This window comes from Acomys russatus, chromosome 3, assembly GCF_903995435.1.
Source record: "Acomys russatus chromosome 3, mAcoRus1.1, whole genome shotgun sequence".
NCBI classification, from domain to species: Eukaryota; Metazoa; Chordata; class Mammalia; order Rodentia; family Muridae; genus Acomys; species Acomys russatus.
In genome coordinates, this window is record NC_067139.1 from 82,031,816 (window position 1) to 82,058,867 (window position 27,052).

The following is a 27,052-nucleotide window of genomic DNA, read 5'->3' on the forward strand; positions in this document are numbered from 1 at the left end:
ATTTCTTTATAAAAGAAACAACAGTAGCTAGGTGTGTTTGTGCATGCCTGTAACTCTAGTGCTTATGGGGCTGAGGGGGGAAGGTTGTATGTTCGAGGCCAGCCTAGGCTGCAAAGGGAGTTCTGGGCCAGGCTAAGCAGCATGGTGAGACCATTTCACAGACCAAGACAAAAACTATATACTAATCCCTTAGACACAGACAAGGAAGAAAATTACTCTATGAAGTCACCATATTATATATATATTTTCTCCATGCATTTTAAACATTATCTTTTTAAAATATGCTTAGTATATAAAAATTATAGTAGCATATAAAAATTAATAAAATCTTCATATTCCTTTCAATTCCATGCTTGTGGAGTTAGGCAGTATTAAAATGGATATTCTTCAACATCTACTATTTTAGAAATACATACAAATAAAAATAATGAATACATACATATATTTGCATGTTTAAAAATATATGTCCATCTATGCATGCACAGATGTCTCTTGATACCTTTCTTTGTCCCTTTCTTCATTCATTTCTTTCTTTTTCTCTCCCTCCTTTTCCAAGACTTACAATATATTCATAATAGATTCTTTTATTGAACTTTCTTTGGAATTAGTTGTTTGTGATCTTGACTATATATTAACATAACCAAGGAGAGATGAATTAATTGTTTGAGGTGAGCCTAGACGTCAAAATTTATAAAATAATTTATAAATAAAACTTATAAATAAAATAAAATGTATGGAAAATAATTTAAGTAGGCCTGATCTGTAGCCATGTTGACAGCCACTTGGCCTTAGCTTACTACCCACAAACCTAATTTATTAATGATTCCACTGTATTCCATATTGTTCCCATACCAAAAATTATTTATTCCTGGGGCTGTTCAGCATTTAATAGTGCTGGCTACTCTTTATTGGACACAGGTTCAGTTCCTAGCACCCGTATGGCAGCTCACAACTGCCTGGAACTTGCATTCTTGAGGCTCTGACGCTCTTTTCTAGTCTCCACCCACATCAGGGATGTGTACACATACGCTCAAAACAGCATACCCCTAAAACAGCAAGATAAAGCTAAAGAAACTTATTGATAAGCATTGCTTGTTTCCAACACCCTCCTTTACTACTAAAAAGTATTTGGATAAGGATGTTCCTTATCCTATTAGTTACCAGTTCTATGAAATACAATCTTGATCTAGAAATATAGACATTAAATTCTCTTTGGGGACTGGAGGGATGGCTCAGCCGTTAAGGGCTAGGCTCACAATCAAAGTTCTCTTTGGTCCTGCCAATTTACTTGCCACAAAAGGTCTTAAGAACTAACTTTCAGTAACAGTAAGCGAAGAATGAATCAGTTTTTCTTGCTTTTGTCGATGTGATGAAGAGCAGTGTATTCGGTTTTAGTCTCTAACTTCCGGGGAAGCTGAGCAACTTTCACGCAGATGCACTTCTCCTTTTTGGTTCCATTTCCGTGACCTTTGTGCTTGTATTCTTTGCTCGTTTTTCAATCTGGTCATTTGTATTATGATCAAACTTGAAGGGTCTTTGAATAAGGGACGATTCTCCCTTTTCCATCGTATGTGTTCTGACGTTTCCAGTCTTCTCTTTGTCCTTTGACAACTATGTAGCACCACTTTCTAACAGTTACTGTCAGATATCACCATTATGTACTGTTCAATAGCTGTTGTGGCGGTCATCTCTGTCACCATAATTCCTGATGGCTGGCTACAAGTCTAGTCAAGTTCAGTCATTCGTTCGGCCTCCCCTGACCCCAATTCCATGAGGTTGCTTCAGGTAGTACTAGATTTAATATTCCTTTGCCTTTAGCTTTTTCTGCAGCTTGGACACTGTAAAAGATTACTTTATTAGGTGAGATAATTGGATCAAAGCTACACTTTTTTTTGGTGATTGTGATGATTATGTTACAGTTTATGGTCATGAACAATTAGGAGCAGTGTGATAGTATTTGTACATGATCTTGCCTGGCAGAAAAGCCATACTACAGAATTAAAAGAAGCACAGTTTGCGGCTTACTGGTTCCATTGATGACGGGGCTTACCGTGACTGAGAAGTTTCGTGCAAATAAAATGTTTTTTTTTTTTTTTTGTAAACCTACAATGTACAAGGCACATGCAAAGTGCTGCAAGCAGTAAGTCACATGTGCTTATTACTTTTTAAAAATATATTTTACAATTAAAATTGTGTGATTTTCCCTTCTTCTTTTTCTTTATCCAATCCATCCTATGTACCTTCCCATGCTCCCTCTCAAATTAATGGCATGTTTTTCATTAATTATTTTGGTACATATGTTATATATAATATTTATAAATGAGTACATAGATGTATAAACATGTAAGTGCAACTTGCTAAGTCCATGAGTGTTTAGAATTATCTGTGTATATATATCATTTCAGGGCTGGTCACTTGGTATTGTGCGACCAACAAAGGGGCTCCATCCTGAGGAAGACCATTTCTTCCACTGTCATTATTCCATAGATGCCCGTAGTTCTTTGTTTAGGGCTAGGGCCCCATGAGATTTCTCCCTTTTCATGTTAGCGTATCTACGGGTATTTGTACATATTCATGTTTTCTTTAGGTGGCCATATTCTCTGTCATTTCTAGGAGACAATATCTCACAGCAGGTTTTCCTTTGGTGCTTACAATCTTTCTGTTACTTTGGTACTTTTATTTTATTTGTATTTTTTTATTTTTGGCATTTAAAGATGTTTTTATTATTTTAAAGATTCATTGACAATGAGACAGGTTAATTCCTGGCAACACCCAGCCTACCTCAAAGAGGATGATGAGCATCAAAGAACCTCCTTATAGATATGAATTCAATGTCACAAACAAGCCACTGGGGAAAAATGTCCTCATTTCTACCACAGACAGAATTCTGCCTAAAAAAAGGCAAGCTTGGATGCAGACAGAGTCATGGACAAACTCTGCCAAGACAGAGTAAGCAAGTCCTCAATAGTTCCTGCTTCACAAATATGTCTGACAATGGCCTTTTCTATTGTTAGGCACTACATGTAGTGGGGGGAAAAGTAAAATGCAGCTGTCTCACTTAAAGGCATATAACACATGCTTAAAACAATAATACAATTGCAATGATTAAAATATTAATGCAGGTATTAAGATAAACCCTATATTATGATGAAATAGAATGGATTTTGGTTTCATTTTGTACACCCTTATTAGTTAAAATTTCCTATACTTATTGCGCGTTAATGTCAGATTTTTTTAAAAAATTTTTCCTGACTGCTCCAATTCAAACAATAGCTTCCTGTTTGCAGCTTTGCAGTTTAGTTAACGAGAATAAAAACTAAATCTCTTACTTTCTTTTATAGTTAAGTACCATAAATAATTATGAAAGAGAAGAAGATTTTTGTTGAATCACGGTAGTTTTCCTAAAGTCAATGCCTGAGATAAACAAAGAATGAAGCAAAAGATGAATGAATAGTATTTTAATAGCTGTAAAAAGACCCCACATTGGAGAAAACAAAACACTGTTACGGTTTGGAAAGTCAGTTATCTTAACAACAGAAGTCAAATATGATTGGTCTCAGTTGGGGACTTACAAATTTTGGAATACTGATCTGATACTATTATTGGTGGATTATTCTGAAATGAAAGAAGATAGGTAAAACAAAGGGTAAGGATTTTGGATAACTTATATATTTAGGCCAAGCCTCATAGGAAAACAGCCATTTCAGTTACTCCATCCCTGCATCACTCAGGATAATTTAAAACCCTCCCTTCCCAGATCCTCTGGAACACTCATTAGATGGGAGCTCTAAACCAAACAAGAGTGACAGAATTTGTCTTCCTGGGCCTCACGGACAGCTGGGTGCTGGAGATTCTGTTCTTCATACCATTTACAGCCACTTACGTGTTAACACTTCTGGGCAACATTCTCATTGTCGCTACCATAGCCTTCACTCCGCGTCTCCACACCCCCATGTACTTCTTTCTGAGCAACTTGTCCTTTATTGACATCTGCCACTCATCCGTCACTGTGCCCAAGATGCTGGAGGGTTTGCTTTCAGAGAGGAAGACCATCTCCTTTGACAACTGCATCGCACAGCTCTTCTTCCTACATCTTTTTGCTTGTGCTGAGATCTTCCTGCTGACAATCATGGCGTATGATCGTTACGTGGCTATCTGCATCCCGCTGCACTACCCCAATGTGATGAACATGAAGGCCTGCGTACAGCTTGTCTTCGCGCTCTGGCTGGGGGGCACTGTTCATTCCCTTGTGCAGACCTTCTTGACGATTCGTCTACCCTACTGTGGCCCAAATGTCATTGATAGCTACTTCTGTGACGTACCTCCTGTCATCAAATTGGCCTGCACAGACACGTACCTCACAGGGATTCTGATCGTGTCTAACAGTGGAACCATCTCCCTCGTCTGTTTTCTGGCCTTGGTTGCTTCTTACACAGTCATCCTCTTTTCTCTTCGGAAACAGTCAGCAGAAGGTCGTCGGAAAGCCCTGTCCACCTGCTCGTCCCACTTCATGGTGGTTGCCCTGTTCTTTGGGCCATGCATCTTCATCTATACTCGGCCAGATACCAGCTTCTCCATTGACAAGGTGGTGTCTGTCTTCTACACAGTGGTCACCCCTCTGTTGAATCCTCTCATTTACACCCTGAGGAACGAGGAGGTGAAAAATGCCATGAAACATCTCCGGCAGAGACGAATTTGATCATGAAATTGTGTGTATGTGTGTGTGTGTGTGTGTGTGTGTGTGTGTGTGTGTGTGTGGTATTGTGGTGACAGCCACAGTTGTGGTTGCATCCTTAATGTGGAAGCAACAAGTGGTCTTAAACATTGAGCCATCTCTCCAGCCTTGAAAAGCCATTTTCTTAATAAAATACTCAGAAGATCAAAAGTTAAACATTTTGATTATCAATTTTTATTCTTGTGGTTGATCCTTTCACATCGGAACCTGTCTCCCTCAAAGTCTCAAAGGTTTTTTGGCTGTTTTACTTTACAAATTTTATACTTTTATCTTTAAATTCTAGGTGTATGATCTGTTTGGGGTTTAACTTTGTATGTGGTGTGAAACAAGTTTGACATTCATTTTATTCATCCATTGACTTGGTTTGGCACAATTTGAGATGATTATTTTATTATTAAATTGTTTCTATTAAAATGACTTGATTTTTTAAAGTGTGTAACTCTTTACTGTGCTACATTGACTTACATGTCTATAATTACACACGAGCATATTGTCTTGGCAACTTTAGTTTTATAGTGGGCTTGCAGTTTTATGTGAGTTGTCCCTCATTGTTCCTTATGCTCAAGCTTTTCACAAGTTGGAAGCTTATCTGGGTGGGGTCTTCCCCTGAGGCCACCACTCCATTTATTCCACTTAGCTTCTGGTGGCTTAAACTTTTTGTCTTCTTCAGCACTGGACTTAGTTCCATTATACTTCCTAGTATTCCTTTTCTCTTAAAAAAATACCTTTTGTATTGTTTCTTCTTCAGCTTGCTCCTTTTTTATTATAGATCTGCACAAGAGTGACCACTAATAACCAGTAACACAGTCATTGTTAGGCTGTCTTGAAATATCCTCTGCCAACACTATCAATCCAAAACTCTTCAATTTACCTAAAGGCAGAATTTTTTTTGGACAAGGTTAGAAAGCAGCCACATTCTTTGTTGAAATTTCATAAGCATGATCTCTAGGCCACTTACTAATATTCTTCTTCTCTGGAACCTCTTGAGCTTTGCTGTCATAATCCACTTTGCTCTCAGTACCACTGCCTTCCACATTCCTACTAGGATGGGCCATTAAGCTCCACTTAAATTGTTCAACTGATTTCCTAATCCAAAATCCCAAAGTCTATATTCCACCAGTGAGAAGCATGATCAGGCCCATTATAGCAATACCCAATACTTCTGGTGGCAACTTCTGTCTAAGTCAAAGTTCTATTGCTGTGAAGAGACACCATGATATTAATTCTTATAAAGGAAAAGCATTTAATTGAAGTTTGTTTCAAGTTTCAGAGGTTTAGTCCATTATTGTTATGGCAGGAAGCATGGCAGCATGCAGGCAGACCTCGTGCTGGAGAAGTAGCTGAGACTTCTACATCTGGGGTGCTGGAGAGATGGCTCAGCAGTTAAGAGCACTGACTGCTCTTCCAGAGGTCATGAGTTCAATTCCAAGCAACCACATGGTGGCTCATAACCATCCATAATGTGATCTGATGTCCTCCTCTGGCCTGCAGGTGTATGTGCAGGCAGAGCATTGTATATATAATAACAAATAAATAAATATTTTAATAAATAAGTAAAGGATTATTATTTTTTAAAAAAAGACTTCTATAACTGCATCCACAGGCAGTAGGAAGAGAGAGGGGCAGGGGATAACTAGGCCTGCTTGGGATTTTGAAACCTCAAAGCCCACCCTGAGTGACACACTTCTTCCAACAAGAGCACACCAATTCCAACAAGGCCACGCCTCCTAATCCTTCCCAAATAGTGGCACTTGTGACGACTAAGCATTCAGATGTATGAGTCCATGGGGGTCATGTTTATTCAAACCACCACAATGTTTAAAAGCTTCCCCCCCCCCAGTGTTCTATCCTCCCCTCTTTTAACCTATAATCTACTAGTCTCCCTTCTTTAACGTCAAAATTTCATAAACCTGGTCTCTAGGACATTTACTAATATTCTTCTCCCTCACAGGTGAATTTCTGACTTCCATTTGTGCCCCAAACACACAAAACAAGATTTGATACAAAGACGCTCATAAGACAGAACACGAGACATTAGTCTTCTGAGGCCGAGCTGCTCCCTTGGCTTCCATGCTTGCCACTCATGAGACAGTAGTCTTCTGAGGCCGAGTCGCTCCCTTGGCTTCCATGCTTGCCACTCATGAGACATTAGTCTTCTGAGGCCGAGTCGCTCCCTTGGCTTCCATGCTTGCCACTCATGAGACAGTAGTCTTCTGAGGCCGAGCTGCTCCCTTGGCTTCCATGCTTGCCACTCATGAGACAGTAGTCTTCTGAGGCCGAGTCGCTCCCTTGGCTTCCATGCTTGCCACTCATGAGACAGTAGTCTTCTGAGGCCGAGCTGCTCCCTTGGCTTCCATGCTTGCCACTCATGAGACATTAGTCTTCTGAGGCCGAGCTGCTCCCTTGGCTTCCATGCTTGCCACTCATGAGACAGTAGTCTTCTGAGGCCGAGTCGCTCCCTTGGCTTCCATGCTTGCCACTCATGAGACATTAGTCTTCTGAGGCCGAGCTGCTCCCTTGGCTTCCATGCTTGCCACTCATGAGACATTAGTCTTCTGAGGCCGAGCTGCTCCCTTGGCTTCCATGCTTGCCACTCATGAGACAGTAGTCTTCTGAGGCTGAGCTGCTCCCTTGGCTTCCATGCTTGCCACTCATTTACCAGCAGGTTCATTATCTCGTCTTTCTTTATAATTGAATAATGTCACATTACCCGTCTATACATATGCACGCATACACATATTTATCTTACTTTTCTTATCCATCCAGTTGTTAATGAACATTTCTTTTGATTCCGTTTTCTAGCTATTGTTAGTTGAGCCTTGATGAACATATATGTGCAAGTGTCTCTTTTTAGGACATGAAGTCCTTTGGGCACATGCCCAAGAGTTGCACTGAAGAGTCACATGTAAATTCTATTTCTAGTTATTTTAAAACAATTTATTCATTTTTATGTGAATGGGTTATTGCCCACATGGGTGTTTTTGTACTAGTGCCTGTTGCCTCTGGAGGGCAGAGGAGATTGTTGGATCCCTTTGAATTGGTGTTACAGATAGCTGTGAACCACCATGTAGGTGCTGGGAACTGAATCCAGGTCTTTCACAAGAGTAACAAGTGCTTTTAACTGGGGGAAAAAGATGCAACCAGGAAAGATACCAGGAGGGTCACCATCACTGGCTTTGAAGATGAAGGGACCAACAGCTCTGAAAATGGCCTCTAGAAATTGGAAAAGGAAACGGAACTTTCAGAAAACACAATCCTCCTGACACCTGGTGCCAGGCCAGGTGATGTGTGTTGGATGTCTGTATCACAGAAGCACTGCAATGCAATGTTTATGATGTTTAAAGCACTCGTTTGTAGTAGCATCAATACAAACATAAATGTCAGTACTTACCACAAGAGCACACATGACATTTCAGGTAATGTTCGCAGTACCATTTTATAGTTTTTTGGGAAAAGTCAACAAATCAAAATAGTTAAGATGGGAACATAGTTTTGCTCAAATTCAGAGCCTGACTTCTTGAACTTGTTGATCTATTATCGAATAGTTTTAATGGCACATTTTGAGATGCAGGGTCAGAAGTATGAGGTGCATTTGGAGGATTTTGCTTATTTTGAAAATCCAATGATATTACCTGACACTCTAGTAACTTGTGGAAATGATACCCAAGTGTATTCTGGAAAATTGGACCCAGATGTTGTGGGCATAGGCACACCACAGACATACACGGTGCAGAGTTCCCAGATAGTGTGGGCATAGGCGCACCACAGACATACATGGTGCAGAGTTCCCAGATAGTGTGGGCATACGTACACCACAGATATACACGGTGCAGAGTTCCCAGATGTTGTGGGCATAGGTACACCACAGATATACACGGTGCAGAGTTCCCAGATGTTGTGGGCATACGTACACCACAGACATACATGGTGCAGAGTTCCCAGATGTTGTGGGCATACGTACACCACAGACACACACGGTGCAGAGTTCCCAGATGTTGTGGGCATAGGTACACCACAGACACACATGGTGCAGAGTGAATGGCCCACCAACTGCAACAAAAAAGGCAAAACATGACTGAAATAGGAGGGCAAAGATGAAGTCTCTTTAAGAAAACCTGGAGCTGTTTATAAAAGTATTAAATATGGAAACCATTACATTGAGAAAAATGTACAAAATATTTTCCACCTCTTAATTATCTTACAAAACCCAAGTCAAAATAGTCTTATGTGATATAGGGTGATGTAAGAAAGTTTGTATATAAATTCTAATCTTAAATTTAAGAATCTAGGAAAAAACAATCTAATTATAATAAATGCATTGCTATTGAGACCCACTGGTATTTATTATATAGAAATAAGACTCTAATACCTTATTTGCTTATTTATTTTGTGGCAATATTAAAATATCAGTTGTTTCATTGCAAAGGATGTTGTCACTGCCTGAGAAATTCAGTGGTTGGAGAAAAAGCAACTGAACAAAAGTCTTTTGAGCTTGTAAGCACAGCTCCTGAGGGGATAGTGAATACAAGGCTAGCCTCAGCTATGTAGTGCATTTGAAGAGAGCCCGGGCTACAGGAGATCCTGTCTCAAAAAAGATTAAAAAAAAAAAAGCAAAAAGTCAATATATTTTCAATTTATTGTTTACCAAGCAACTAAACACATTTTTTGTTTATCTTTTGTCTGAGTCTGAAGTAGTTTCTGTGAAATGGAGAATAATGTTTTATTTTACTTCTTCAGAGAATTGGGAAGATTAACATAATTGATATCAATCGTGACCATTCACAGTTTCAGTGGCTGCTAGGAAACACTGGCTGATGTTGCCTTTCTATCGAACAGCATGTGGTCCTCTGCTGATTGCATACAGGGGCTCTGTGCTCATCGGAAAGCTATTTCATATCTATCATTGCCTAGAAGAAAAGGACATTTGTTTTATACAAACCCCATGATGTTAAAACTTGCCTCAAGTATCACACCAGGCAGAAGAACAGACACAGTATAACGCTATCCAGGGAGTGGTGTTTGGGGAAAGCAAGCATGGAACTAATGAACTGATGTGTCTGTGGGAAATTAACATGTGCTACCTCAAAAGCTCCCCACCTCTACCCAATGCCTGCATAGCTAGAGCTTTTGACGCTTCAATCACCTAACACACATGTTGGCAAAAAGACCATTACAAGTAGAGACAGCTGTTTTGGCCCAGGGGTTTACTGATGGCAGATGGCTCAGGAGAGCCCCGCTGAACTGCAGGATGACCCTGACTGGCGGAGTCACAGTGAATGTCTTATTCCCAACATCTTATGTCCCTTCATACAGGTTCTTATGTAGTCCACGATAACCATAAAGTCAGCGAGTATCTCAGACTGAGTGTGAAGTCCTGATCCCCCTGCCTCTACCTCCCAAGTGCTGGGATGACAGCTGGTGTCACCATGCCCAGCCCCTTACTGTTTATAAATAAGTATATGAGACACAATTCTTTGTTTGCCAATTCCACTTGTCGCATGCCACTTTGCTGTGGTGCATGCCACTCCAAACAAATTAAAGGGGCTGCATACAGACCATGTACTCAACTTGGTGTTCTCTTTGAGCTCTTGAAACAACATTAAGTGACTGGTAGTAGTTTTAGCAATAAACGTTTGGTTGGGTTAATCCTCTGCATGATCAGTAGACCAACCACGACTGGTGTCTCATCCTTTAACTTTGTGCCTGGGACTTGGAGGCAAGAGGATCAGGAATTTAAAGCCAGGCTCAGTTACGTTAAAGTCTATCTCAAAAACAGCAATAAACTGGTGCGATGGTTTACGCCTGTAATTCCATCACTAGGGAAGGCAGGGGTAGGATGATCTCTATAAGTTCGAGGCCCGCCTGGTCAGAGAAACCCTGTCCCCAAAAAACTGACCCCCAAACAACAACAGCAACAACAAGAACAACAACAACAACACAAATCCAACAATAAACATTGGTGGCACACACCTTTAATCCCAGCACTCAGGAGGCAGAGGCAGGTGGATCTCTATGAGTTGGAGGTCAGCCTGCTCTACAGAGTGATTTTTAGCATATCCAAAGCTAAACAGAGAAACCCTGTCTTGAACAGCAGAAACAAACAAACAAACAAACAAACAAACAAACAAACAGAAACCAACCAACCAAATGAACAAAAAACAGCAACAAAAATCAATTTTACCTAACAAAATCCACATGTCACTTCGCATTTCTCTGCTTACCTCATTATGGCATGTTCTCATTGTATGGAAAAGACTCTAAACCCCTTAAGTTTTTTTCCACTTCTCCAATGCCTCTTTTCTGTGAGCCTGCCCCCCTGTGTAGGCTGTAACCACAGTGGTTGTCACTTCTTGGAGCAATCAGTCTCCCTACAGAGCATTTTATACCTGTTATTTCTTATGCTTGAGTGTTTGATGCCTTCGTTTTTTATGGCTGGCTTCTTTTCATGTTTCACACATTATGTGTGAAACCTCTTCCTTTAAGAGTCTTCTCTGTGTTCCAGGCTCTTCCCCACTTTCCTAACTGACTTGGAAGAATGGGGAAATAGAAGGATCCAGAGGATTCTAGAAACCTACAAGAAGAACATTATGATGGGCAGATCTGGGCCCAGGGGTCCTGCTCAAAGTATGATACCAGCCAAGGACAATATGTGCAGTAAACTTCAAACCCCTACCCAGATCTACCCAATGGACAGGACATTCTTCACAGCTGAGTGGAGAGTGGGGTCTGACTTTCACATGAACTCTGGTGCCCCATATTTGACCACGTCCCCTGGATGAGGAGACCTGGTGGCACTCAGAGGAAGGATAGCAGGCTACCAAGAAGAGACTTGATACCCTATGAGCATATACAGGGGGAGGAAGTCCCCCTCAGGAACAGTCATAGGGGAGGGGAGTAAGGGGAAAATGGGAGGAAGGGAGGAATGGGAGGGTACAAGGGATGGGATAACCATTGAGATGTAATATGAATAAATTAATAAAATATATTTAAAAAAAGAGGCTTCTCTGGACTGCTACCCCTGCCTGTCCACGACACTCATCCTGTTCTTTCTCACTGCATCTATAACTACATTTAGTAGTTCACATGTTTGCTTTTTGTTTTGTTTTTTTGTACTAGATTGTATACTCCATGTAGGAGTGTTTATATATTTACAACTACAAATCTAGTCTCCTGCACAAATTTGGTTCTCAGTAAGCTTTTGTAAAATAAGAAATAAAGTGTTCCCAATTACATTAGTCTGATTAAAGATTTCAATAAACTCTTAAGAAAATTAGTTACTTGGCAACCTGCTGTCCTTCCTCTGAGTGCCACCAGGTCTTCCCCTCCAGGGGACATGGTCAAATGTGAGGCACCAGAGTACTCTCCACTCCACTGTGGAGAATGTTCTGACCATTGGCTAGATCTGGGTAGGGGTTTAAAGTTTACCGCCTGTATTGTCTTTGGCTGGTGCCTTAGTTTGAGCGAGACCCCTGGGCCCAAATCGGCCTATCATAATGTTCTACTTGTAGGTTTCTAGGACCCTCTGGATCCTTCTACTTTGCTATTCTCCCATGCTTCTCTCATTTAGAGTCCCAACAGGATGTCCTCCCCTCTGTCCCAGTTTCCTGGTAAGTGAAGGCTTTCGTGGAGGCACTTGATACCCTATGAACATATACAGGGGAGGTAATCCTCCTCAGGAACAGTCATAGGGGAGGGGAATAATGGAAAAATGGGGGGGGGGGGAAGAATGGGAGGATACAAGGGATGAGATAACCATTGAGATGTAACAAGAATAAATTAATAAAAAAAAAAAGAAAATTAGTTACTTCAAAGGTTCAAATTCTTTCTTTGTTGCCAGACATACTTTAATGTTCTTTGGTTCATTTACATGCGTTTGATAAGTCATTTAGGCATCAGGATAAATAGGTGAGCAGGGGAAGGGCATCCAGAAATCTGGTGTTGTTTAGATCGATGGTTAATTGAAAGGCAACAAGAGAATTCAAGTTGGTATTTTCTCCCTTGGAGCAATAGTGGGCTGATGGATCTAGTTTGAAATACAGTCTCATAACTCTTGTGGTGTGTGTGTGAGTGAGTGAGAGAGTGAGTGTGTATGTGTGTGTGTGTGTGTGTGTGTGTGTGTGTGTGTGTGTGTGTGTGTGTGTGTGAATTAGGGAATTGAACCCAGGGCCTCCTGTATGCCAAGTACGCATCTTGCACTGAGCTGCACTCTGAGCCCCTTGAGTCCTGTCTTTATGGTTTTGTAGCAGGGTGACTTTCAGCATGCTATTTGCTCAGTGTGAGCTTTTGTTTCCTTGTAGTTAGATCTTCATGTTACTTCCATAGAGTTAAGTAAGCGCCCACTGCCTATGACAGTTTCTAGAATGAGGAAGATGCTTCCAGTCACAGCACTTACTTTGCTTGTTAGATATAGGGCCAGAAGGAAATGTGACAGGTCATATCATCTGGTGAATACAATATGTAGATGGTTGTTTGATTTGGATCACCAAGAATTCTAAGGACATAAAGTTTTCACTTTTCTTTTCTCCTGATTAACTTGTTTAAGGCGTTCTTCATGTCCTCATTCCTAAGGGTGTAGATTATAGGGTTCAGCAGAGGGGTGACAGCAGTGAAAAATACAGATACAACCTTGTCCTCAGGAAGGCTGGTGGATGGGCGTGAGTAGATGAAGATACAGTGTCCCAGAAACAGTGTGACCACGGTGAGGTGGGCTGCACATGTGGACAGGGCTTTCCTCTTGCCTTCAGAGATCTGTTGCCTGAGACTCACAAGAATGACTGCATAGGACACTACAAGAACCACAAAACATACCACAGAGATCAGCCCACTGTTGGAGACAATGAGAATCTCAATGATGTGGGTGTCAGTGCAAGCCAGTTTGATCACCTGAGGTACATCACAGAAGAAGTTGTCAATCTCATCAGGACCACAGTAGGGCAGCTTGATGGTGAGTGAGGTGAGGGATATAGAGTGGATGGTGCCCCCGATCCACAGGGCCCCTGCAAGCAGGCCACACACCTTCCAGTTCATCACTGTCATGTACTGCAAGGGTTTACAAATGGCCACATATCGATCATAGGCCATGACAGTAAGCAGGAAGATCTCCGTGCAGGCAAAGAGGTGCAGGAAGAACATCTGGACCACGCAGGCATCAAAAGAGATGAGCTTTTCTTCTGACAAGGTGTCTCTGAGCATCTTTGGGACAGTGACAGTGGAATGGCAGACATCAATAAAGGACAGATTGCTGAGGAAGAAGTACATGGGGGTATGGAGCCGGCGGTCGTAAATGATCGTTATGACAATGAGGATGTTACCAATCAGTGTCAGGATGTAGAAAATGAGGAACATGACAAACACAGCCATCTGTATCTTTGGATTCACAGATAAACCTCTGAGCTGGAATGACGTCACCGAAGTTTGGTTGAGGAGGACAGTCTTTTCCATTCTTTTAGTTCTCTGTCAGAAATTAGAGTAAATATGCTCAACCATGTTCATAGCTGCTTTATACATAATAGCCAGAACATGGAAACAGCCTAAGTGTCCCTCAGTAGAAGAATGGACTAAGAAACTGTGGTACATTTACACTATGAAATACTACTCAGCTATTAAAAACAAGGAATTCCCGAAATTTGTGGACAAATGGATTGATCTAGAAATTATCATAATGAGTGAGCTCATCCAGAAGCAAAAAGAGACAAACAGTATATACTCACTTATAGCAAAACACTAGGTCAAGGGATACGTACCATGAAAAACTTACCAAGAAAGTGGGTCAGAGGAGAGGACATCCTATTGAGACTTTAGGTGAGAGTAGCATGGAAGAATGGAGAAATAGTAGGACCCACAGGGTCTTGGAAACCTACAAGAAGAACTTTATGACAGGCAGATCTGGGTCCTGGGGTCCTCCTCAAACTAAGGCACAAGCCAAGGAGAATATAGGCAGTAAGCTTCGAACCCCTACCAAGACCTAGCCGATGAACATATTCTCCACCGTTTAGTGGAGAGTGAGATCTGACTCTCACACGAACTCTGGTGCCCCTTTTCTGACCATGTCCCCCGGATGGGGAGACCTGGTGGCACTCAGAGGAAGGATAGCAAGTTACCAAGAAGAGACTCGATATTCTAAGAGCATATATTAAGGAGGTCTCCCTTAATCACAGACATAGGGGAGGGGAGAAGGGGGGAAGTGGGAGGGAGGGAAGAACGGAAGGAAACAGGGGAAGGGCTAACAATTGAGATGTAATATGAATAAATTAATAAAAAAATTAGAGTAAAAACTTGAGACAAATGTAACATTTAAGATTTGCATCAACCATTTGGTCACCTAATTACTTGGTCACCTATGACTTCATCTATTTCTATAACTTGTAGGTCAAATATATTTTGTTTATTTCCTGTTTTCTTCCCACCTCATTCCTCCCTTGATGCTGGGGATTTGCTAGCAACTCAAACATACGAAGTGCTTTATTTCCCTTTGTATTTCTTAAGAAAAAATTTTCTCTTTCAGCATCTTCACTAGAAACTAAACACATACCTTGGCAACAATGCAATAATGAGCCTTGATTTATTAGGAAGTTAAAAACCACCTTGAAGAGGGAGGTGGAGACCCCAAACACTTATTGAAACAATGAATCAAGTTTCAGATTTAGGTTCTAGGCTTTTTATTTTATTCTTATTTTTTTTTGAAACAGACTCTCAAATAGCCCAGTCTTGCTATGTAGATGAGGGTGCCCTTGAACTCCTGATGCCTCTGTTTCCACTTCCTGAGTTCTGAGTTTGCCATCAGACCCAGCTCACAAATGGATTAAATTTCTCCTCACATTAAGTAGGTACTTGGTCTAAGGTCCATAAACTTGGCCTTTGAAAACGTTTTCATTGTTTTCTCATTGATTGTACTTTTCACTAGCTCCAATCACTTTTTCCCATGTTGCTTTGCCCTGTGCTGAGAGCCTAATGTCCATGATGTCAGTTTCTGAGGGTCAGAGCCATTCACATTGCTGCTGGTCAGCTGGTCATGTAGCTGTGGTGCTTGTTGAGCAGGTCTTTGGGTAAGGCTGCCCTAAGCTCTAGACAGGCTTGCCTGTGAGGGTCCAGGCTTAGCACCATCTGCACATTGACTGCATCAGCCCCAGTTCTTCAGATTCTCAGTCTGTTGCTTGAATTACTACCGGCTTATGAGTAAATCCAGAGGAGTTCTGTCTGTCTGTCTGTCTGTCTGTCTGTCTCTCTCTTTGTATCTATCTCTTTTAATTATCTATTCTATGTGCATGGGTGTTTTGTCTGTACATACTTAATGTGAATCATGTGTGTGACTGGTGCATGGGGAAGCCAGAAGTGGGCATCAGATTCTTTTGGAACCAGAGTTACAGACGGTCATGAACTTTCTGGCGGGTGCTAGCAATTAGATCCTCTGTAAGAGCAGCCAGTGAAGTTAACTTCTGAGATCTCTCTCCGCCTCCACTACATAAAAAATGACAGCTGTATCTTATACATAAGAGCAACAGGATTGCAGTTCTTGAAGGGAGTTGAGAGTTTACTTTTTCCCCATTTTACAAATGGCAAAATTGGGGCATAGAGAGGTAAAGCACTACCCAGGCTCAATGCTACACAGCAGTGCAGCGACACCTGGGTCTAGGGTTCAGGTCTCCTGGCCCCAGGCTTTATCCACTCTACCACCACTCTGAACTTCTGTGGGGTCAGCATAATAGGAGAGTACAGAGGGGAGTTTCCATGACCTCTTTCTTCTCTTGGGTGTTCTGAGTCAGCTTAAGGTATGGCTTTAGGGAACCCCATTTCTCAAGTCTGCTCAATCCTGCCATCTTTGCAGATAGCTTTCCACAGCTCACCCTGTCTCTGTTTGTCCCAAGAGCCCCTAATCCTGTGGTGTCCATCTTATAGCATTCCTCAGGATCAGACTTCTCTGGACAAATGAGTTCTCCCATCATGCCTAAGGGCAGATTCCCCTCTGTTCCAGCCATTTATAATGTTCCCTGTTAGTCATCATGCCAGCCTTGAGCAAACAATGGCCACTTTTGCTGTTCATGTCAAAATAAAGATCAATGGTAGTGTCAAACAGAGGCACTAACCAAACAGAGCTGTGACAAGCAAGATAGTTTTGCACAGAGGTCTTTCAATTAACACCTAGAATTTACAGGAACCTCTTTACTCAAGTATGGATTGACATTACACTTTGTCACTTTTCTTAAAACATGCATTTAACAGTTTTTGCTATAGGAAACTATCTCAATTTTTTATTTAGTGACTTACAGCCATAATTTTCTTGTTTTAAAATGGAAACTTGAAGGGCAAGGGGTTGATTTTTAACTCATCATGTGATATTTTTTCTGTGTCAAAGAATTCTGCTTCCTCCTTGTAGGAAGGGCATGTGCACTGTTAACTCACCCTGTCCTCCTACCAGAATTTTCTTGTACTTCTGCACACTCATAGGAAAAATGCTTTGGAAAACATGGTGTCTAAGGACATCAAATATATGATGTCAAAAACATGGGCTTGAGAGATGGCTCAACAGTTAAAATACTTGTCATTCTTGTAGGGGACTTGAGCTTGGTTCTGAGCACCCGTATTTCCAGTTCCACAGTATCTGATACCGCCATCTGACCTCCATGGGCACCAGACACTCACACGCTACATACACACACATGCAGACAGAACAATTACACACATAAAATGAGCTGAATAAATCTAAAAATATATGGTGCATTTAAACCACACATTTCAGGAAAATGTAGGAGATGATGGTTAAGAGCAAATTAAGAATAAAATTAAAATTATCTTTAAATCTCACCTGAACGTTTTCAGATTCTCTCAGTCTCTTCAAAAATATCTGAATCTTCTGCCCTGTAGTTTGAGTGTAATGACAGTTATCTTCCAGCAGAAGGAAGAACTTCCTTGAGGTTGGACAGTCAGAAGACCTTGTGTGCATTGATTTTCTGTCTGTGAAGAGGGTGAGAAGCCCTGAGGTTCCCTGGAGAGCCTGTTCACACTTGGTCATAAGTCAGGGCACAGAGCACTAGCTTTGAATTTCTGCCAAAATCATATTTTATATCTGTACTTTCGTCCTTCTTTCACTATGCAGGCAATTCTGCAGTCAGAGTCCTGGGATGGTGTGCAGTTGACTGAGGCTGTGGTGTAAAAGCAGTGTGTCTGTTGTGTATTTTTTCAGACCTCCTGATGAGTGGGGACTGAGAGCTATGGGAAACCAGTTTCACAGTCGTCCCAGCTTATCAGGACAATGTACTCGGAACACAGTGCATCCGAAGGGTCCTGTGTCATCTGTGCAAGCTGTATCATTCATTCCAGATGGAATATTCAACGCTTAAGCCCTGAAAGGGAATCATGAGGGAAGCGAACAGCTGTGTCTGGCAGCTGCTGCACAGGTTTCACTCTACCTGAAATGCCCAGGCTTTATTTCTGGGGAGTCATCCAGTGACGTCAGCTTGCTAATTTACTAGTTAGGCGAAGTTAACTTTGTGGCAGCTGATGTAATAGCCTTGGTGTCTGTCGCTGAGAGAGTTTAATGAGGAAAACGAGGACTTGAACTCGTAGCTCTTTGGGGCATATTGTGTACAATTAAATTACCTAGTAGTATTTAGTGATCCGATGTGAAGAGGTAATTTCTAGATGATGGCTCTGGGTTTTCTTACTTAATTTATGTGAAAACACAGATATGAGAAGTGTATGCATATGGATGTGAGGGCTGGTCGGCCCTCTTACGGCGTATGTGCCTCTTCTGGGAGCTAGATTGTCTGGGTGCATTTTTAAAGTCCTAGATATACGAATTTTGGGAAGCGTGTCCCATCTCTGAGACTTACTTTCTTCTCCGTACAACATAGATTGGGCCAGTAAGATGGCTCAGTGGGGTAAAGCCTTGCCATATAAGCTTGCGAAGCTGAATTTGATTCCTGGGACATACTTAAATATGGACAGAGAGAACCAGTGTCACAGAGTGGGAGAACTCTGACCTCTACATGTATGCTACGGCACACCCCCACATACATGCATATAACTGGAACAAAATGCAAAAATTTTAGAACTTTTGAGATATTCGCCAATCATGTGGCATTTGCTGATTACACGAAACATGTATTTCAGGCAAAAAGTGAAACAAAACACAACCTACTGTCAATATTTTTGGCCTCAAATATTTGTCATTTTAGAGAACAGCAAATTTCTTGTGTAGATTGGTATTTCTTGCCTTGGTTCTCCTTTTGCTTCCTCTTTGCTATATGAGGTTGGTGTTTAAAGTGGTGAAGAATACAACGTGGAGAAATGAAGATTGCATGATTAAAAATGTGTTTTAATTTCGGGAATTCCTTGTTTTTAATAGCTGAGTAGTATTCCATAGTGTATATGTACCACAGTTTCTTTATCCATTCTTCTACTGAGGGACACTTAGGCTGTTTCCATGTTCTGGCTATTATGAATAAGGCTGCTATGAACATGGTTGAGCAAATTTTCTTGTTGTGTGCTGGAGCATCTTCTGGGTATATTCCAAGGAGTGGAATAGCTGGATCTTGAGGAAGCCCTATTCCCATTTTTCTGAGATAGCACCAGATAGATTTCCAAAGTGGCTGTACTAGTTTGCATTCCCACCAGCAATGAAGGAGTGTTCCTCTCTTTCCATATCCTCGCCAGCATGTGGTGTCACGTGAATGTTTGATTTTAGTCATTCTGATGGGTGTAAGATGGAATCTCAGAGTTGTTTTGATTTGCATGGATTGAACTAGAAATGATCATAATGAGTGAGCTAACCCAGAAGCAGAGAGACTCAAATGGTATATACTCACTTATAACTGGACACTAGCCCAGAGGGCAGGTCCCATGAAAGTCTGCACCTACCAGGAAAGTGGGATAGAGGTGAGACCATCCTATTGAGACTCTAGGTGAGAAAAATATAGGGGATAGGGAAGTAGGTGGATCCAGAGGGTCCTAGAAACCTACAAGAGGAACATTATGATGGGTGGATCTGAGCCCAGGGGTTCTGCTTGATCAAAGGCACCAACCAAGGACAAAATGTGCAGTCATCATCAAACCCCTACCCAGATCTAACCAAGGGAGAGTACATTCTCCACAGTTAAGTGGAGACTGGGGACTGACTTTCACAGGATCTCTGGTGCCCCATATTTGGCCATGTCCCTTTGTAGGGGAGGCCCAATGGCATTCGGAGGAAGGATAGCGGACTACCAAGAAGAGACTTGATACCCTAGCAACATATTCAGGGGGAGGAGGTCCCCCTCAGTCACAGTCATAGGGAAGGGGGATTAGGGTGAAAGTGGGAGGGAGGAATGGGAGGATGCATGGGATGGGATGGAAAATGAGATGTAATATGAATTATTTTATTTTTCAATAAAAATGTGTTAAAATGTATATTTTAAGAGTTATCATATATATATATATATATATATATATATATATATATATATATATGAATTTCTGCCTGCATGTATGTCTGTGCACCAGACGTATGCTTGGTACCCACAGAATCTGGAAGACGATGTCAGATCTCCTGGAATTGAGTTACTGACAGTTCCGAGCAACCATGTGGCTAATAGGCACAGGGTGCAGGTCTTGAGCAATAGCAGCCAGTGCTTTAAGGATTAAGGTATCTCTCCCGCCCTTTAAATGCATTTTAACTTATTCATGCCACACATAAATTATACATGTTATGAGTTACCATGTCATATTTGATCTGCATGTATTTTATGTAATGTACATATCTAATTATACATATGCACCTTCTCACTAAATATTTATCATTTCCTTATAGTCAAAGCATTCAAAAGTTTTGTCTCCTAACAACTAAAAATATGTAGGATTACCTATAGCAGCTTGGTGTCTGTTGGGGTAGGGGTTGGGGGGCATTTCTCTTGTGCTATGCCACCTCAAGGCAGCTGAAGAGTGGGGTCAGCACTTACACACTCATGTCCTCTGGGCTGGCTCTCCTACTTTGCTGTGCTACACTCCCAACCCATCTCCAGGACCAGCTCTACTCTGCTGCTTAGGTGTGGTGCAGGGCCTGTTCTCCAAAGTGCTGGAGTGCTGCAGCCGCTGAGGGGCAGGGACAGCTAAGGCAATTATTTCTTTACATTCGCGCGTGTGTGTGTCTTATTTTACTTTGGTGTTAGAATAATAGTGTTTTTGTGGAAGAGTTTGGTAAAGTCCCTCCTGTTCTAATTTTATGCAACAGTTTCAGAAGGTGTTCTTTTTAAAAAGTTTTTATATAATTCAGCAATAAATGCATATGGGTGGTCTTTTTGTTGTTAGAAGATTTATTTTATTTAATACAATTCATTTTTATTATTGAGGATCTCATAGATGTATACAATGATTTATGATCATATCATTCCACATTTTCTCCTCTCATTCCCCAAGTATCCCCCAATGTGTCTTCCCAACATCAGTTCTATTTTTTTTTGAGAAGCCACTAAGTTCAGTTAGGTCTACCTATATATGCACATGGGTGTGGGATCATCCACTGGAACATGGGGAACCTACTATTGTCCTCACCCTCTAAAATAATGATTTTCCCTCTTTCAGAAGCTGTGGATGGTTAATAGCCCCTTACTCAGGGTCACGGCCTGGAGATGACCTTGCTTTATCTATGACAGAATTTTAGCTGGCTTGATCTTGTGCAGGTAAGCATAGTCTCTGCGCACTGATAAGAGTATTAGCTATGTCATACATAGAAAACAGAATTTTACAGCACCTCTCCTCATCGTCCCGCTCCTACATTTTTTCTGTCTCTTCTTCTGAGGTGCTCCCTGATGGGATGTGTAATGCTGTCCTATATAGGGTTGGCCCCTTGATCCCTTTTTAGCAGGGCTTTGACTAATTCTACACTTTTGCCTTGACTTCTGCTCACTGTGGAAAGAAGCCTGTCTGACCCATGTTCAGAGCGGCCGTCTCTATGGGTAAAACAAAAAAAAAATATTTGGAAGACAATTAGACAGTATGGCCACTGAGCAAACTAACAACAGCGGGTTCTCCCTTAGGGCCTCTGACCTCTTTGGTCATGAGCTACTTCTCAGGCCATCGAAGCATAAACGACAATGTCTCCTATGGAACTGACATCCAACCCAACCAGAAAGTTGTTACTTATCCCACAGTAGTCATTTCATTATGACACCAGTGGGAACGTCTTGCCTGGAAGATCAATATTGTAACATGCAAGGCTCAGCACTGGGCTAACCCACTGATACTGTTTCTCTGTCACCATCAGGCATAGCATCTTCAAGCACTATGAAGGCTGTCCAGTAAGGAGTAGATTTTCTTATCATTTTCAGATTAATTTCCCTATGTCCTGTAGCCAAAATGTGTGATATTTTCAGCATTAGTTTCTTACCGTGTAGTTATGGTAGGTAGCAAAAGGCTAGTGTTTGTTTTGAGACCTTTGGACTTCCAAGAGTGAAAACTCATGGGGAAGCATACCATGCCTCGCACTGTAATTTAACAATCATGTCTTCTGGGACTGGTATTGCTCACCCATGTAGGCTAATTCTAGTTGAACTTTTAAAAAATTTAAAAAATTTTAAAATTATCTTATAACTAATGGGTTTCTATATAGTTTTTTCATAGATCCTTAGTTACTCTATCCATTACCTCTTCCTCTCCCTACCACCATGTTCCCATCTCCCATATATATATATATGCAGATAAGTACCAAATATATATATTTGGTACTTATCTCACAATAATCTTACTGCTATTTTACCTGTGGGCACATCTTTTCTGGAAGGTGAATATTATATATTATATACACGAGACACAATCTCTCTTTGTTAATTCTATTTGTCACATGCCACTTTGCTGTGGTGCATGCCACCGCAAACACATTAAAGGGGCTGCATATAGACCATATACTCATCTTAGTGTTCTCTTTGAGCTCTTGAATCAACATTAAGTGGCTGTTAGTCGTTTAGCAATAAATGCTTAGTTGGGTTAATTCTCTGCATAATCAATAAACCAACCAGTCTAGTATCTCATGCCTGCAACTCCGGTGCCTGGGACGTGGAGGCAAGAGGACCAGGAGTTTAAGGTCAGGCTCAGCAAATGAATGGAGTTTACCATCTTTTCCATACAATCTGAAGATTTGAAATGGGGTAAGCAGAAAAACTACTTTTTTTGTTTGTTTGCTTGGTTGTCATAAAAATAACAATAAGCCGGGCAGTAGTGGCATTCGCCTTTCATTCCAGCACTTGGGTGGCAGCGGGAGGTGGATCTATATGAGTTTGAGGCCAGCCTGGTCTACAGAGGGAGTTCCAGCATGCCAAAACTACACAGACAAACCTTATCTTGAACAACCAGAAGAAACAACCAAGCAAAATCAATCAACCTAACCAACCAACCAACCAACCAACCAACCAACCAACCAACCAACCAACAAACCAAATAAACAACAACAACAAAATCAATTTAACCTAAGAAAAGCCACATGTCACTTGTCATTGCTCTGCTTACCACATTCTGGCATCTTCTCAGTGTATGGAAAAGACTCTAAACTCCTTAAGTGAACACAGAAATTCTTCTTTTCACTTCTCCAATGCCCCTCTCCTGCCAGCCTGCCCTCCTATCTATGCTGTAACCACAGTGATGGTCACTTCTTGGAACAAGCAGTCTCCCTACAGGGGTCTTTGACCTGTCATTTCCTCTGCCTGGAGTGTTGGCTGCTTCCGTTGTTCGTGGCTGGCTTCTTTTCATGTTTCACACCTCAGGTGTAATGTGACTTCCTCAGTGAGGTTTCTCTGGACTGCTCAGTCAGGGCTCACTCCCGTTGCCTGTCCATGGCACCCAGTTTCTCTTCATCATTCCTCACTGCAGCCATAACTATATTTAGTTGTTCACATTTTTCTTTCTTCTCTTACTAGACTGTGTATTCCATGTAGGAGTGTCTGTATATTTACAACTACAAATCTAGTATCCAGCACCAATTGGTGCTCAGTAAGCATGTGTGAAATAAGAAACAAAATGTCCCCATTTCATTAGTCTGATGACAGATTTGAATAAACTCCCAAGGGTATTACTACGTCAATGGTTCAAAGTCTTCGTTGCCACTCATGCGCTAACGCTCTCTTTCATTTACCTGCAGTTGATGAGTCACTTAGGCAAGCATCAGGATGATGAGTCACTTAGGCAAGCGTCAGGATGATGAGTCACTTAGGCAAGCATCAGGATGATGAGTCACTTAGGCAAGCGTCAGGATGATGAGTCACTTAGGCAAGCATCAGGATGATGAGTCACTTAGGCAAGCGTCAGGATGATGAGTCACTTAGGCAAGCGTCAGGATGATGAGTCACTTAGGCAAGCATCAGGATGATGAGTCACTTAGGCAAGCGTCAGGATGATGAGTCACTTAGGCAAGCGTCAGGATGATGAGTCACTTAGGCAAGCGTCAGGATGATGAGTCACTTAGGCAAGCGTCAGGATGATGAGTCACTTAGGCAAGCGTCAGGATGATGAGTCACTTAGGCAAGCGTCAGGATGGTGAGTCACTTAGGCAAGCATCAGGATGATGAGTCACTTAGGCAAGCATCAGGACACACAACGTAGGTGAGTGATGCAGTCGTTCCTTGGTTGGAAAGCAGTAACAGCAGGATGAGAGGATGAATTCAAGTTGGTGCTTTCTCCCAGTTCTTGGAGCAGTAGTGGATTGATGGATCTGGTTTGAAATCCAATCTCATGACTCTTGTCATGGTGTGTGTGTGTGTGTGTGTGTGTGTGTGTGTGTGTGTGTGAATTAGGGAATTGAACCCAGGGCCTCCTGTATGCCAAGTACACATCTTGCACTGAGCTGCACTCTGAGCCCCTTGAGTCCTGTCTTTATGGTTTTGTAGCAGGGTGATTTTCAGCATGCTATTTGCTCAGTGTGAGCTTTTGTTTCCTTGTAGTTAGATCATCATGTTACTTCCATAGAGTTAAGTAAGCGTCCACTGCCTATGACAGTTTCTAGAATGAGGAAGATGCTACCAGTCACAGCACTTACTTTGATTGTTAGATATAGGGGCAGAAGAAAATGTGACAGGTCATATCATCTGGTGAATACAATATGTAGTTGCTTCTTTTATTTGAATCACCAAGAATCCTAAGGACTTCACATTTTTACTTTTCTTTCATCCTGATTAACTTGTTTAAGGCGTTCTTCATGTCCTCATTCCTAAGGGTATAGATTATAGGGTTCAGTAGAGGGGTGACAGCAGCAAAGAAAGCAGATACAATCTTGTCCTCTGGAAAGCTGATGGATGGGCGTGAATAGATGAAGATACAGTGTCCCAGAAACAGTGTGACCACGGTGAGGTGGGCTGCACATGTGGACAGGGCTTTCCTCTTGCCTTCAGAGATCTGTTGTCTCAGACTCATGAGGATCACTGCGTAGGACACTACAATAATCACAAAACATACCACAGAGATCAGCCCACTGTTGGAGACAATGAGAATCTCAATGATGTGGGTGTCAGTGCAAGCCAGATTGATCACCTGAGGTACATCACAGAAGAAGTTGTCAATCTCATCAGGACCACAGTAGGGCAGCTTGATGGTGAGTGAGGTAAAAGATATGGAGTGGATGGTCCCCGCTGTCCATAGGGCCACACCCAGTATCATACACACCTTCCAGTTCATCACTGTCATGTACTGCAAGGGTTTACAAATGGCCACATATCGATCATAGGCCATGACAGTAAGCAGGAAGATCTCCGTGCAGGCAAAGAGGTGCAGGAAGAATATCTGGACCACGCAGGCATCAAAAGAGATGAGCTTTTCTTCTGACAAGGTGTCTCTGAGCATCTTTGGGACAGTGACAGTGGAATGGCAGACATCAATAAAGGACAGATTGCTGAGGAAGAAGTACATGGGGGTATGGAGCCGGCGGTCGTAAATGATCGTTATGACAATGAGGATGTTACCAATCAGTGTCAGGATGTTGAAAATGAGGAACATGACAAACACAGCCATCTGTATCTTCGGATTCACAGATAAACCTCTGAGCCGGAATAACGTCACCGAAGTTTGGTTGAGGAGGACGGCCTTTCCCATTCTTTTAGTTCTCTGTCAGAAATTAGAGTAAAAACTTGAGACAAATGTAACATTTAAGATTTGCGTCAACTAATGGGAGGATACAAGGGATGGGATAAACATTGAGATGTAACAAGAATAAATTAATAAAATAAAAAAAAGTTTTGCATCAACCATTTGATCACCTAATTACTTGGTCACTTATGACTTCATTTATAGCAGGAGTTTGTGGGTCAAATATCTTGTGTTTCCTGTATTTCCTGTTGCTTCCCTCCTTCTTCCCTTGGTGCTGGGGATTTGATGGCAACTCTGAGCTACAACTTCTGTCTTGTGTTTCCGAAAAAATTCTTGGTAGGGACCAGAGGGATTAAGGACACCACAAGAAAACCCAACCTACAGAATCAACCAATTTGGGGTCACAGGGTCTCAGAGACTGAACCACTGACTAGGGAGCCTGCACGAGACTGGCCTAGGCCCTGTGCACATGCGTTAGAGTCATGCAGCTTTGTCTTCTTCTGCGACTCCTAACAGTGGGAGCAGAGGCAGTCTCTGACTTGGTTGCCTTCCTTTTGAACCCTTTCTTTGCACTGGGTTGCCTTATCTAAGAGAGGAGGTGCTTAGTCTTACTGTAGGTCAGTATGCCAGTATGCCTGGGCTGGTTGATATCCATGGGAGGCCTGCCCTTTTCTGAAGAGACGTAGAGAAGGAGTGAATGCTGGGGGTTGGCAGGGAGGGGAGGTGGAGTGGGAGGAGAGGAGGGAAAGGACACTGCGGTCAAGATGTATAATAAATGAATAAATAAAAAGAGTAAGAGGCCCCTCCCCACTGGAGGCTTCAAGTGGTCTTAGACTAGAAAGAAAAAAGTATTTGTGTAGGTAGATAAAAAGTATTTCCAAAAACGCGTGTGGGATATTCTCCTACGTTTCTGTATATAGTATCTTCTCCTAAGTCTGAATTATGTCCAGATGCTTTGTAACATTAGGATTATCACAGAAAAGCAGCAAAGGAGAAGAAGGGGCTATGACCAAGCTCTTCAGATCCAAAATAGTGTCTTCTTATGCGATAATCAGTTCTAAGACAGACACTCTTGGAAATGAAACAATTAAAAAAATTCTTTTAGTTCTCATTTATCCTGTTAGGGGCCAGTCCTGGCATACTTAAGCATAGACTTTCCTCCATAGTGTAGCAAATATAGCTTTGGCTCTTTGACATCTACTACTGAGTCAAAGGAACAGACTGCAAGGTAAATAAATCCCTGTCTGCAGTGAGTGGGTGCTGTGCTCTGAAGAGACC

The 27,052-nt window shown here is 41.8% G+C and overlaps 3 protein-coding genes across 3 annotated transcripts; 1 reads left to right on the top strand and 2 right to left on the bottom strand.

Moving 5' to 3' along the window:
* Nucleotides 1-3,778: 3,778 nt before the first annotated feature.
* LOC127187229 (olfactory receptor 1509) lies at nucleotides 3,779-4,699 on the top strand. Its single transcript, XM_051143403.1, has one exon. The coding sequence runs from the start codon at nucleotides 3,779-3,781 to the stop codon at nucleotides 4,697-4,699; it is 921 nt and encodes a 306-aa protein (XP_050999360.1).
* An 8,544-nt stretch (nucleotides 4,700-13,243) lies between these two features.
* LOC127187230 (olfactory receptor 4E1) lies at nucleotides 13,244-14,176 on the bottom strand. The gene has a single exon (XM_051143404.1). It carries the CDS (start codon nucleotides 14,174-14,176, stop codon nucleotides 13,244-13,246), a length of 933 nt encoding a protein of 310 aa, XP_050999361.1.
* A 10,671-nt stretch (nucleotides 14,177-24,847) lies between these two features.
* LOC127187231 (olfactory receptor 4E1-like) lies at nucleotides 24,848-25,780 on the bottom strand. Its single transcript, XM_051143405.1, has one exon. It carries the CDS (start codon nucleotides 25,778-25,780, stop codon nucleotides 24,848-24,850), a length of 933 nt encoding a protein of 310 aa, XP_050999362.1.
* Nucleotides 25,781-27,052: the final 1,272 nt, after the last annotated feature.